This window comes from Urtica dioica, chromosome 8, assembly GCF_054948205.1.
Source record: "Urtica dioica subsp. dioica isolate 48M chromosome 8, U.dioica_male_clone48M_v1_H2, whole genome shotgun sequence".
Classification (NCBI taxonomy): domain Eukaryota; kingdom Viridiplantae; phylum Streptophyta; class Magnoliopsida; order Rosales; family Urticaceae; genus Urtica; species Urtica dioica.
In genome coordinates this window covers 26,683,017-26,696,092 of record NC_142763.1, presented here as the reverse complement: position 1 = coordinate 26,696,092, position 13,076 = coordinate 26,683,017, and the positions used below count along the sequence as shown (strand labels likewise).

Sequence of the window (13,076 nt, the reverse complement as noted above, 5' to 3'; positions counted from 1 at the left end):
TTCTGTGGCGAGCGTGAGCCTCAACCTTCGCAGCAGCCTCGCGGCGAAGACAACCATAAGAACGCGAGCAAGAAGAGCATGTCGAGCAATTCAAACAGCTTCGACGCAAATGAATCGGCAACGAGTTCCGAGCTTCGTGCCAAATTTGCAGAAGTGGCACAAATAGAAATAAATATTTTACCAGGTAAAGCCGAATTTGGCGATGAAGAAAGAGACCCAAGTAGTCCCACCGAATCACCAATATACTCCCATGGAGCTAATTTTGAATTATAAATTATGGACTCTTCAAAGTTATTTAAGTAAATTTGGATTGCAACAGTTAAAAAAAAAAAACAAATGTTTAAATTCTATTAAACATAGGCAGGGGGATTGGAAAAAAAAAATCGGTGGTGTCTCGTCCATGGAGTTCGTGCTTATTTGGATGACTTTGGTTTATTTGATAAAAAAAAAAAGCTGGTATCATTTTTTATTTTCACTTTTTTTAATGTATACTTACAAAAAAATACTTTTTTACCCTTAATAATTTCACACCGTCAAGTAGAATTTGACAGAAGGAGGTTGTTCGTTACGCTGTAGGATTTCAAGGTCTCTGGTGTACGGTTTCATATTAGAGGGGGTGAAACGTTACGAGTGACATAGTTGAGGGGGCATTGATGTAATTTATTAGGGTCATACATCGCTATAAAACCTACCAAATAATAATAAAAAAAATCCCCGACTATCTTACCAATGCTCTTTCCATTATATAATCGTATCTTATATTTTTTAGATTAATAAATTATGATTTCGATAATATTTGATATATGTTTACCTTACCAAATAATGCGTAACACACACACACGTTACCTTTTTTTTTATTACTTTGACAATATTTAATTATAATAATAATAACTACTATTATTATTATTTTTACTTATGGCTGTAACATATTGTAACTCATAATATGTGATCCTTCATATCTATTGTACAAATCCTAAAAATAATTGTACAAATCCTAAAAATAACATTTATATATCCTACGATTCTAGCATATTGTACCTTGTCTCGATGGAGTGATAACATTTTTTATCGCAATTTACACATTTTTTGAGCGTGTAAATTGCAATAAAAAATGTGATAATTCCATTGATATAAGTTCAGACGTGCTAAAACCATAAGTGGAAAAGCCATTGGAAGCAAGTTAAATTGATCTTCATAGAAGCACACGTGTTATTTGTAATTACTTAATTTAATATAAAATTAGGCTTGGAATCCAATGTACTAATATGCAGCTTTGATTTTGTTATTGTAAGAAATTGTATAACACTAGATCGATTATAAATACTTAATCTAGGTTTTAACATACTTTGAAAATAAATATTTAAAGTATACATAAAATCTTTTTATTTCTAAACAGTTATATCCAGCCAATTAACAAGAGGTACGATTCCAGTCAAAAGAAAATAAGTAAAAATCTAGTCAATATAAAAATATATTATAAAAATTGTATATATACGATATATTTATGTTATTTTTAGCAATTGTGGAGCAGATTTAAAGAGTCGCATATTATGTGCTACATAATTTTTTTTGGTACTGTAATGAAAATTTCATCAGACCATATTGAGCGACTAATAAACTAGAGCTAGGGTTAGTAGAAAAGACCCTCTGATTTATATAAAGCTACACAAAATTAGGCCATAAAGCTCACCAGAATATCTATCCAAATCTCCCACACCATATCGCTGTATTACTAATAGCTTGTTTGGTCAAATCCAAACATTTTCTACTTTAAATATAATTAGGTAAGAGAAAGCTGGTAACAATAAGACAAAAAAATATAGAGAGAGAGGGAGAGAGAGAGTGTTAAAGAAGTGAAAATCACTAGATATTATAGATCAGATTCAAAAGTGAAATCTAATCCAACCCTACTGGTTAATTACTATCGATGAACATATCTTTAACCTAACCCTTTATATATTTTATAAATTACTATTTAGCATAATTGAAACTATGGCAAAAAATTTAATTTTTTTTTTTGAATTTCCTACAATTTTAACTTGAGTGCACTTCGAATAAATGGTCAAAAATCATACGTGGGATAATTTATTAAGGATCCACTTACTTTATTACAGTGATCCCATTAAAGCAAATTCATTAGGAAAATACTAATTTAAATAGTTATAGTGGAGTATTTTTTTTTCAGTTCCTCGTGATCTCGAAACGATGTACCTTCGTGTCAATGAATCATGAAATGAAGTCAGTTTTCCATGTATGTAATATTTGAATATATATAGTTTACTTCTCGCCCTCTCACAAATGTACTATAATTTGTATATATAAGTTAGTATACATATAATATGTATGCAAACAAGTTTGACTTGTCGTTACACCTTCATTTGGAATATACTCTTTCATCTCAAGCTTATTTAGGTTATGATACGTTCAAAATATAGACACATATCATTTTTGTTTTAAGATATGCATAACATCATAATCTATAAATTTATGATGCAGTCCCTGGTAGTTTATAATTCTTACTTTTTATTTTATTTTTTTCCTCTTGGTGAAATATTTGATTCAATCCCACTTTTTTCTGACCTTTTTCCCATAAAACTGTACTGTAATTACATCATATATGTATGTAATAGAAAAAACAAGTACAATAGCTCACAATAGATTAAATCATAAATCTGAAAACATTAAAACCGAATTCCGCTACCAAAGTTTTGCACGGTTAGGCAATTCATCTTCGCAAGGGCATAGTGGTCACGGCAACGAATTACCTTGACCCAGCGAAAGGGAAGTCCAATAATAAATGAACACGTGGGACCAGTTGGCGAAATGACCATAAAAATATCTCGCGCGGTCAAGCACGCGCTGTTAACACGCGTGGTCTTAGTACTTTTTTCTTTGACGTTAAAAGAGTGACAAGAAGGTTACTATAAGGAAAGAGGGTTTACATGAAACCAATTATCTCTCTCTCTCTCTCTCTCTCTCTCTCTCTCTGAGCTAGGGTTTCAACTTCGAATCCAACTTTGTGTTGCTATTCACGGATTTGGATACAAGTTTGGTTCTGAAGCAGAAAAGAAGACTCACGAGGTAACCCAAAACTCAAAGGAGAGAGCAACAAATGATAGTTTTAGTACTAATTCCTTTGGTTTGATCGAGAAATTAATGTTTTATTATTATGTGATATATAGAATAAGAAGGAAAGAGAAAAGTTGTGGATCGGAGATTTGGTGAGAAAACATAGACGAAAAGAGAAGTTAGAATTAAATAGATTTAGAGAAAGAAAATGGGAATGTTTTCAAAAAAAAAAAAAAGAAAGAAAATGGGAAGAGGAAGAGTAGAGCTGAAGAGAATAGAGAACAAGATAAACAGACAAGTGACGTTTGCGAAGAGAAGGAATGGTCTTCTCAAGAAAGCCTATGAGCTTTCTGTTCTCTGCGAAGCCGAGGTTGCTCTCATCGTCTTCTCTAACCGTGGAAAGCTCTACGAGTTTTGTAGCAGCAATAGGTAAATATACTATATACATCCTCTACACACACACACACGCATATATATATATATATACATATCTATATGTGCGTCGGAAAACTATTCTTTTTAGCATATATAGACATTGTACCTCCGAGATCTAGTTAGATTTATATATATTGCTCTAATCTGTTGCTTGATCTCACCTTGTTTTACATTTCAACACACTCCTTGAACTAGCTTTTTATTTGTGGAATATTTGAAATTTAATGGAATTTTTTGTATGTATTTTTATTGCCGTAATTTTTTTGATCTGAATTTATCTAACATTTTAAAACACTCCTTTAACCCTTTTTTTTGTTTTTTTTTGTTTTGTGTATGTATGTGTGGAATATATGAAATTTATATCGCTTTTAATTTAAGGCTTTTTTTTTAATAATAATTAATAGTTCATGTTTGTGTATATATGTTTTGATTAGATCTTATAATAAACAAACTAGCTTTTTTCCTGTGTTTTTGGTGACCTTATGTTTCGTTTTGGGATCATCACTTTAGCAATAGATCTGTGGAAAAGTGAGTGTTTCTTTTTTGTCTATATAAATATACACCCATCTTGAAATTTTCCCTTAACCTCGAGATTCTGGATTTTGATAGATAATATTTCTCCAGCTTGATTTTGAGTAGAATAACCAGGCCCTTTTTAATTTTATTTTAACTATATTGTTGGATAAAAATGTTAATAATTAATTATTTTATTTAAGATATATAGTTTATGATACATATATATATATATATATATATATCTATATATTTTACATAGTCACATAAAACAGGCACTTGTATATGTACACAAAGCTGTAATCCGTAGTATCTATTTTGACTGGAAAGATAAACTTTACTCCATTATAACTTCTTGGTTTAAAAAAATTTAAATTAGTATTTATCTTTGCACATGCAATTGTAATACGCAGAGAAGACTCTCTCGGATACCTAAAAAGATCAATGAACCTGTGAACAAAAACTGAAGGCCTTGCATCATGATTGACATTTGACCTGTACTTATTATTTACACTTTAAGATATTGTTATTCACTGTAGTGTCTAATTTTAGACTTACGGTCCATAGCTTAATATTACCATTAATTACAGCAAGTTTTCATTAGATCTCACACTCTTCTGAATCCCGTCTTGTCACTTCTGATGAAATCTTTCCGTTGTTCGTCAGTCACGTTCTCGCTTTATGCTTTAGCTCAAACACAGTTTAATTTTAACATATAGAGAATATTGATTTTTTTATATCATTATTATACTGACTGAGCCTTGCGCTAAAACAGCTATACAGAAATTAATACAATTAAAACATGGTTTTTGAAGCAAGTTACAGACTTTAAATATCATAAGAACTGGAGACATTACTTTGAAGTAATTTGCATATATAAGACTTGAAATGTGGTATAATATATTTGGTGTTTGTATGTATGTGTATAGCATGCTCAAAACCCTGGAACGGTACCAAAAGTGCAGTTATGGCGCTGTGGAAGTCAGTCGACCTGGCAAAGAACTCGAGGTCATTTTTTAAAATATATATTGTTCTTCTTGCAAATGATATATATATATATAATATATATATACACACACATTAATATATTAAATGTATATATTATTAGATATGGGGTCGTTTCTTGACGTGATGTGTGTACTGTATAGCAGAGTAGCTACAGGGAATACTTGAAACTGAAAGGTAGATTTGAGTCCCATCAACGAACTCAGAGGTAATTATTTATATAAATATATATTACGTTAATAAATTATGCAGCAGTCTGTAAGAATATTTGATTATTGATTTAATTTTTTTTTGGGCAATTTTGTCGCCGATTCATGTATATCTGAGTTTTCTTGACATATGTGGCGTCACTGTAGAAACCTCCTTGGGGAAGACTTGGGTCCTCTAAATACAAAGGAACTTGAACAGATTGAGCGTCAACTTGAGACCTCTCCCAAGCAAGTTAGGTCAACCAGGGTAACCAACTAAACTGTATATATATATACACATACACACAGTATATGTATGTGTACATGCATGCATTTTTTATATTTTTATTATTATATGTTTGTATGTGTGTGAGCGCTTTGTTTTATATTTTGATTACATTTGATGGTTTTGCAAATATATTAGATCAAAGTTTAGAATATTTAATAAATCAAATATTTTAATCCATTTTGCAGACCCAATTTATGCTTGACCAGCGTAGTGATCTACAGAGCAGAGTATGCTTTTACATTGACATAACCCTTTATCTTTTTCAGTACCTATATATATATATATTATACTGAGCATTTAAACTCCTTTGTATATTTGACATATTTGATTGTCGTATAACTGATCAAATGCAGGAACATACGTTAATAGAAGCCAACAGAGCCTTATCAATGAAGGTACCGTCTATATAATAAAGCAAAATATATTAATAAAAAAATGATCCCGGCCCAAAAGTTCCTTATTTGAAGAAAATTAAATTTGAAGGAGACTAGGAGGAAAAATCAAAATTATCTATTGTTTTTGAACTTTGAAGAGAGAAAGAAGATAGTGAGAACATAGAGACGTGTAGTGTAGCCTTCACTTGTGTGGTTTTTCTTGGATTTTTATATTCCTCTCGTTGTCTACGAAAATTGAAATATCGATTGTACTTATACATTTTCTTTTCAGTTTTATCTCAAATATTTATTTTACTCTATATTTTTTTTTTTTCCTAATCCAAGCACCACAAGAAAAATCCAATAAATTCTCATTTTTTTTTTCTCACGGGTACCAAACAAACCTTAAAGCTAAATGTCTTTACAACATGCCAGCTTGTTTAGATATCTCAATTGAAAAGAAAATTATGCAACGTAACATAAGTTTATGATTATCAGCTGGACGAGATCGGCGCTAGGAATATGAACTTCCGACAATCATGGGAAATGAGTCATCAGAATGATCATGAGCAAGACATGTCGTTCGGCTCTCACCACGCTCACTCTCAAGGCTTGATGTTCCAGCCTCTTGACACAAACCCTTCTTTGCAAATAGGGTAATCATTTTATGTTTATCAAATCACTTAGTTGTGCGTTTAAATTTTATGTAATGTGCTTCTGACATTTTGAAACCTGTTTAATTAGGTATAATCCGGTGGCATCGGAGGAAATTAGCGCAACAAATCATCAACCTCATCATCATCAAGTCAATGACCTTCACTCTCCCTCTGCCTATGCCTCACAAGCGCCGGCGCTAGCGAGTATCGCGCGTATCCTCGTCAAGGCTCGCAATTTCCTCGTTTTTCAGGTCAATTTTCTTTTTTTGCAATTAGCGATGTAGTTATTACGGCCGTGAATTTTGTGTTTTGTTGTCAACATTGGACACGATATTGTCCTGGGTTTGTGATTCTCTGATACAAAATATTTAGTTGAAAAACCAAATTTGGTATGACTTCGTTTGAACCGTGCTCAAAATTGAAATTTGACTTTGTGTTGAATCTTATGGTTCAATTCTGTGTTGGCCTGATACTGCAATCTTTGAAAGAGAGGTTAGCAGCGAATTAGGTCAATTGGCGTAGAGGATGAATTCCTTTATTCTTGCTGGGGGATTTGGGTTTAACAAAACAGCTGTATTTTTTTTTTTTTTTTTTTAATAACCATGGTGTCCGAGTTAAACCCTACTATAATCAACGAGGTCCTGGCATTATTGACCGGGAGACTACCCCAGCGGTTCCTATTGTTGCGTTCCAGGGACAGACGAGGATTCAAGAATCTCCCTTACCACTAGACCAACCCCTTGGGGTTATTTAGTTATCTTTCTCTGACCTTTCTCTCTCAAGACTGATCTAGTACGATTTAGGTTGTATCTTGCTTTGGTTTTTCCCAGTTTTTTATTTTTTATTTTCTCTTCATTTTATGTTATTTAATTTCTTCTAGGAAAAAAATGGTGTAGAGGATAAAAATCCAACGGTCAGTGTTATTGTACAACCATCTACACTATGTGCTGATTATTGGTTCCGATCGCCACTTGCTGATTTTGTGTACGTAATTTTTTCTTTGTTTTATGCAGCTTCTGTCCAGCAATGAATCGTGATTCTACACGATAGCGTGTTACTCGTCAATTGATCTGTCAAACGATCGTGATTCTACTTGCCTACCGTGCTCTCTCGTACACTTCTGTCAAGCACCTCTAGTTTATTTTACATGTTATTCGTTTTGCTTTGTTGATTGTTCTTTTGTTGTTTGGATTCGGCTCGTGTCGATTCTTTCCTTTCCTTAGCTTATTTGGAGTTTAGACAATGGAAAAAAAAAATGTAATAGTTGGTTGTATTTTAAAGTATATTTTAGATCGACAATGAGAACTATGCATTTATGTTTTGATTATCTTTGATTTCTTTCTTTATGTCTCTCAATATTTCATTGATAATTAATTTTTTACCTCATCAACTATATATATATATATATATATATATATATATATATATCTTTTTTATATTTTTTAAGGGTTCGTGCCAAATTTATATATTTCAAGAGATAAATTTTACGTAAAATTATTATTTATGATGTCAAAAATCATATGCGCATAGCGCGTTTCCGTTACTTTAAGTAAAACATGTTTTCCTAAGCTACTTTTAAACTTTTTGGTTTGTTAATTTTTCATTACTTCTATTTATCTATCAAGATACCAAACTTTTGGCTTTTTATTTACTTATGTCAATTTTTTTTTTTTTTTTAAAAGTATGTCATTGACTATATATTTCTTTAAAATGTTTGCAATTATTATAAGAGTCTCTAAAAAATTAAACTCCCTAATTATTATGTATGGTTGAAATATTTGATATCTTAATATTCATTTATAACCTCATGCATTGAAGAAAAATTTGGTAAATTAAATCATACAAATTTTAATTATTTACTGATTACAACTACAAACACCACGTGCGAATCACGTGTTTCAGACTAGTGTATATATATATATATATATATATACACTATTTAACATGACCCTATTGACCTATTCCTAATCCCCTATCTTATTTTCTTTAAAATAAATAAACAAAATCCAAACTTTATAAAATCTTTAGAATGTATTAGGAATAGGTCAATAGTGTCATGTTAAATAGTGTGTATTACTCTATTGGCCTATTCCTAATCCACTATCTTATTTTCTTTAAAATAAATAAACAAAATCCAGACTTTATAAAATCTTCATTTTCCTTGCCGACCTCTTTTTTATTTTTTATTTTCATTTCCAGTTTATGTTCTAAATTTTATTTTCCTTACTTTTGTCTTTTATTTCTATCAATATTAATTGTAATATTGCTAACACATGCATCTCCAACTCGCGATCCGTGGGGACAAAGAACTAGACAAGTCTCTCATCAACAAGTCCTCCAAAGAGTAGTCATGTCGCTGTTAAGATGATGATTATGATTGTGCATTTTGTTATAATTTTATGTCATATGTTGGTTAGTTATAGCATTGAGATACAGTGGGACTGTATACATTTTGCCTGATAATATCTTATTAACAGTTGCCTGATATATATACATATATATATATATATATATATATATATATATATATGCTCGTTTATAATATCATAAATTGGGCAGATGCCGGTGTGAATCAATTGGAAGAATTTATCTTAAGAAAACTTTCATGTAATAACTATAACTGAATCAATTGGAATGAGGGCGAAGTTTGAGAAAGAGTTTACAGACAACTCAATGGATGACGAGATTTTATTAATTTATTATGCTGTTATACATTTATGACAATATTGCAAATATAATAAGAAAGAAAGAAAAAAAAAAGCAAACACCATATATAACTAGCATTTAAGAAAGAATCATTTAAAGACCAAAGTTTCCTTTCTTTTAAAATAACCATAAACAACACGGAATTTTCTGAAAGTAATTGCTTGCATGCATTTCCTTTTTTTTAAAAAACGGAATTAAGAAAAAAGTAATTGTTATGCATATATGCCAATATTGCAAATATAATAAGGAAGAAAAAAGTAAAGACCATATATAACTAGCAGAAGAATCAGTTAATAAAGACCATGGTTTCCCTATCCTAATATTACCATACACAAAACGGAAGTTTCTGAAAATTATTACTTCATTCTAAAACTATAAAGTTGTCTCCATAAATTCATAATTTTGCTTTTGCGTGTGTCTTCGTCGCGTTCCTAGGTTCTTTGAATTGAATGTTGAGGAAAAAAAAAGAAAAAAAAAGGGAAAAAAAAAATCGACGAGTGGGTATATGTGTTGTTGCAAAAACACAGATGTTTTAGCTCAATACCCAGCTAACGTGTTGGAAGAATTGTAAATAATGAGCTTTATTTACAAGCAAATGGATGATTTGTGACTAATATGAGTGGGGTCCACTCATCGGAATTTGTTGATTCTTGCGTATTCTTATTCCTCGTTGCGTCGGGTATAAGATTGATTATTTATTTGCAAAAATCATTACTATAATGAATGAGAAATTGATGCTCAGAGTATGCTTAAAAAACACATTAGTCATGTGTAAATGAAGTGAATTGCAAGAGTCCCACATGGGTTGGGTAAGTGTGTTGTTGTGGTGTTTATATACCATCCTCTCTCTTTAGTGGTCAAGCAAGTGCAAGAGAGGAGAGTGTGTGTGGGTTATCTCTTAACCCCTCACGCGCGCCGCCGAGCCGAGCCGGCCCGGGTTTCGGATTTCGGGAATGTCTCGGGCTTGGGCCTTGGGCTCTTTGGGCTTATCCTTAACTTTTTATTGCAAAGTTCACTTACGATCTCTTTTAATTCCATAATTTATTATGCATGGGATTAATGCATTACGTGCCTTTATTCTGGAGAATAAAGGAGACTTAATGGAGACGTTTTTTAGCGAGCTTCCAAGGCTGCTCACGTTCAAAACCTGCAGAGTTAGTGAGCAGTAATTAATGTATTAATTGGAGTTTATGGCTGAACGTTTTAGATGGTTCAAATTCGGAACCTACTCTGCTTGCTCGGCTATAAAAGGCCTTCGGGTCTCTCATTCTGAACACACGGAGAACACTCCTCTCTCCCTCTCTTTGAAATTGTTTTTGTTTTGTAGTCTGGTGATAGCTTCTGACCTCTGGTTCTAGTTCGCCGAAGCCGAGTCTTGTGGTGCATTGCTCGTCTTGAAGTCGTTGTATCCTGGGAGGCTTTCGCTCACGAAATCCAGCACCCGTGGGAGGGCGATAAAAGCTTCAAGGAAACCGTCAAACGGGCCTCGACCTTTCCTTGTTTTTTCCTGTTTCCATTTCCGGTTTATTTTCTATTTAAATTTTCCTTGCATGTGTCTTGTATTTTCTATCAATATTATTTATAATATTGCTAACAATCTTGAAGTTTTTTTTTTTAAGGCAGCCTGCGAGGAAGAAAAGTTTTTCCAGAATATTTTTTTTCGGATTTGGTTTTATTCGTTATTAATAAGTGTTGGTTTCTTTTGTAGGAAAAAAAATGACTAACGCTAACGACACGACGAATGTGACTGGTGATGGGAGCCTCACCGAGAATCCCTCCGTGGTGAACACCCCGACGACCATGATGTTTGGTCAAATTCCTGTGACCTTGGGTCAAGACTCTATGGCGGCTACGGCCGGGAACGGACCTGCGGGTCTTGTCCAACCAATGGCTTCGATGGCCATGAACGGTTCAAGCGGTTCTGTGGCACGCGTGCCCGCCGTCATACCGGCCGAGAAGCCCGAGAAGTTCACGGGGTTGAACTTCAAACGTTGGCAACAAAAGATGTTGTTCTACTTGACAACGCTCGGTCTTGCACGGTTCATGACCGAAGATCCACCGACTCCTCGCGAGGACGAAACCGATCGTGATGTGCTAATGGCGTTTAGCGCATGGAAGGATTCCGACTACTTGTGTCGGAATTCCGTGATGAATAGTCTCAACGACTCGCTGTACAATGTGTATAGCTCCAAACGCTCCTCCAAAGAGCTTTGGGAATCACTGCATCAGAAATACAAAACCGAAGACACGGGATCTAAGAAGTATATCGTGGGCCGCTTCCTCAATTTTCAAATGGTGGATTCAAAGACCGTGGTGAGTCAAGTCCAAGAGCTGCAACTTATCATCCACGAGATTCATGTCGAGGGGATGACCATTAGCGAGTCATTCTAAGTTGCCTCTGCCATCGAGAAATTACCCGCGGGGTGGAAGGATTTCAAAAACTATCTCAAGCACAAGCGAAAGGAGATGAGTTTTGAAGACTTGGTTATCCGTCTCCGAATTGAAGAAGACAACCGTGGCTCCGACAAGAGGTTCAAGATCCACTCCAAGAAGGCCAACGTCATTGAACATGGCGAGAGCTCGAGGGGAAAGAAACCCGCCCACAAGCTTGGGCCAAAAGGAGGGACGTTCAAGAAGAAGAAGCATCAACAAAAATTCGTTGGGAAATGCTTCAACTGTAACAAAGAAGGTCACCGTGCTACCGATTGTAGGAAGCCAAAGAAGAAGAAGGAGGCCAATGTCGTGGAGGGCGATGATGAACTCCTCGTCGCTGTGGTCTCCGAGGTGAACATGGTGGACTCGAACCCCAAGGAATGGTGGCTGGATTCTGGAGCAACCCGCCACATATGCTCTGATAGAAACTCCTTCTCCACCTTCGAGCCGATGGAAGATGGAGAGAAGTTGTTCATGGGAAACTCTGCCACCTCTGACGTCAAGGGAAAAGGCGACGTCCTTCTGAAGATGACATCTGGGAAAGAGTTAAAGCTCACGAACGTGCTCTATGTGCTCGATATAAGGAAGAATCTCATCTCTGGAACTGTGCTGTGCAACCATGGGTTTAGAATGGTTTTAGAGTCTCAAAAAGTTGTACTATCTAAGAATGGGATGTATGCGGGCAAAGGCTATATTAAGAATGGGATGTTCAAGATGAATGTAATTGCCATCAAGGCCAATGAAATTAATAAGAATAATTCTTCCGCTTATATGATTGAGTCATCTAATTTATGGCATGGTAGACTAGGTCATGTGAATTATGACACGTTGAGAAAGTTAATTAACTTGGATTGCATTCCAAAGTTTAATATTGACTCAAAACATAAATGTGAAATTTGTGTTGACGCAAAATTAACGAGAACATCTTTCCATAACGTTGAAAGAAATAACGAACCTCTTGACTTAATCCATACCGATTTATGTGATTTAAAGTTCATGCCAACAAGAGGTGGTAATAAATATTTTGTGATTTTTATTGACGACTGTACAAAATATTGTTACGTTTACTTGCTTAAGAGCAAAGATGAGGCAATTGAGAAATTTACCATGTTCATATTAGAAGTTGAGAATCTACTTAATAAGAAAATTAAAAAGGTCCGAAGTGACCGAGGAGGAGAATATATAGAGCCTTTTGGGGCATTTTGTGCACAACATGGTATTATTCACGAAGTCACTCCTCCTTATTCTCCTCAATCAAACGGCGTTGCCGAAAGAAAGAATCGCACACTCAAAGAGATGATGAATGCGATGAATTAGATGTACGTAATTTTTTCTTTGTTTTATGCAGCTTCTGTCCAGCAATGAATCGTGATTCTACACGATACCGTGCTCACTCGTCAATTGATCT

General features: G+C 34.1%; 1 protein-coding gene across 1 annotated transcript; it reads left to right on the top strand.

Annotated features, from left to right (window-relative positions):
- Window positions 1–3,309: 3,309 nt before the first annotated feature.
- On the top strand, window positions 3,310–7,566 carry LOC149388728 (agamous-like MADS-box protein MADS2). The gene is made up of 9 exons (XM_089622502.1): window positions 3,310–3,498; window positions 4,947–5,025; window positions 5,169–5,230; window positions 5,379–5,478; window positions 5,685–5,726; window positions 5,853–5,894; window positions 6,372–6,529; window positions 6,618–6,780; window positions 7,543–7,566. Exons 1-9 carry the CDS (start codon window positions 3,314–3,316, stop codon window positions 7,564–7,566), a joined length of 855 nt encoding a protein of 284 aa, XP_089478628.1. The 5' UTR covers window positions 3,310–3,313.
- The last annotated feature ends 5,510 nt before the right edge of the window (window positions 7,567–13,076 follow it).

Excerpts from the sequence above, each read along its gene's own strand:
- LOC149388728 (XM_089622502.1), top strand. The coding sequence starts at position 3,314 with ATGGGAAGAGGAAGAGTAGAGCTGAAGAGAATAGAGAACAAGATAAAC. Across the intron at positions 5,727-5,852 it reads GTAGTGATCTACAGAGCAGA|GAACATACGTTAATAGAAGC; the intron begins GTATGCTTTTAC and ends GATCAAATGCAG. Across the intron at positions 6,781-7,542 it reads GCAATTTCCTCGTTTTTCAG|CTTCTGTCCAGCAATGAATC; the intron begins GTCAATTTTCTT and ends TGTTTTATGCAG.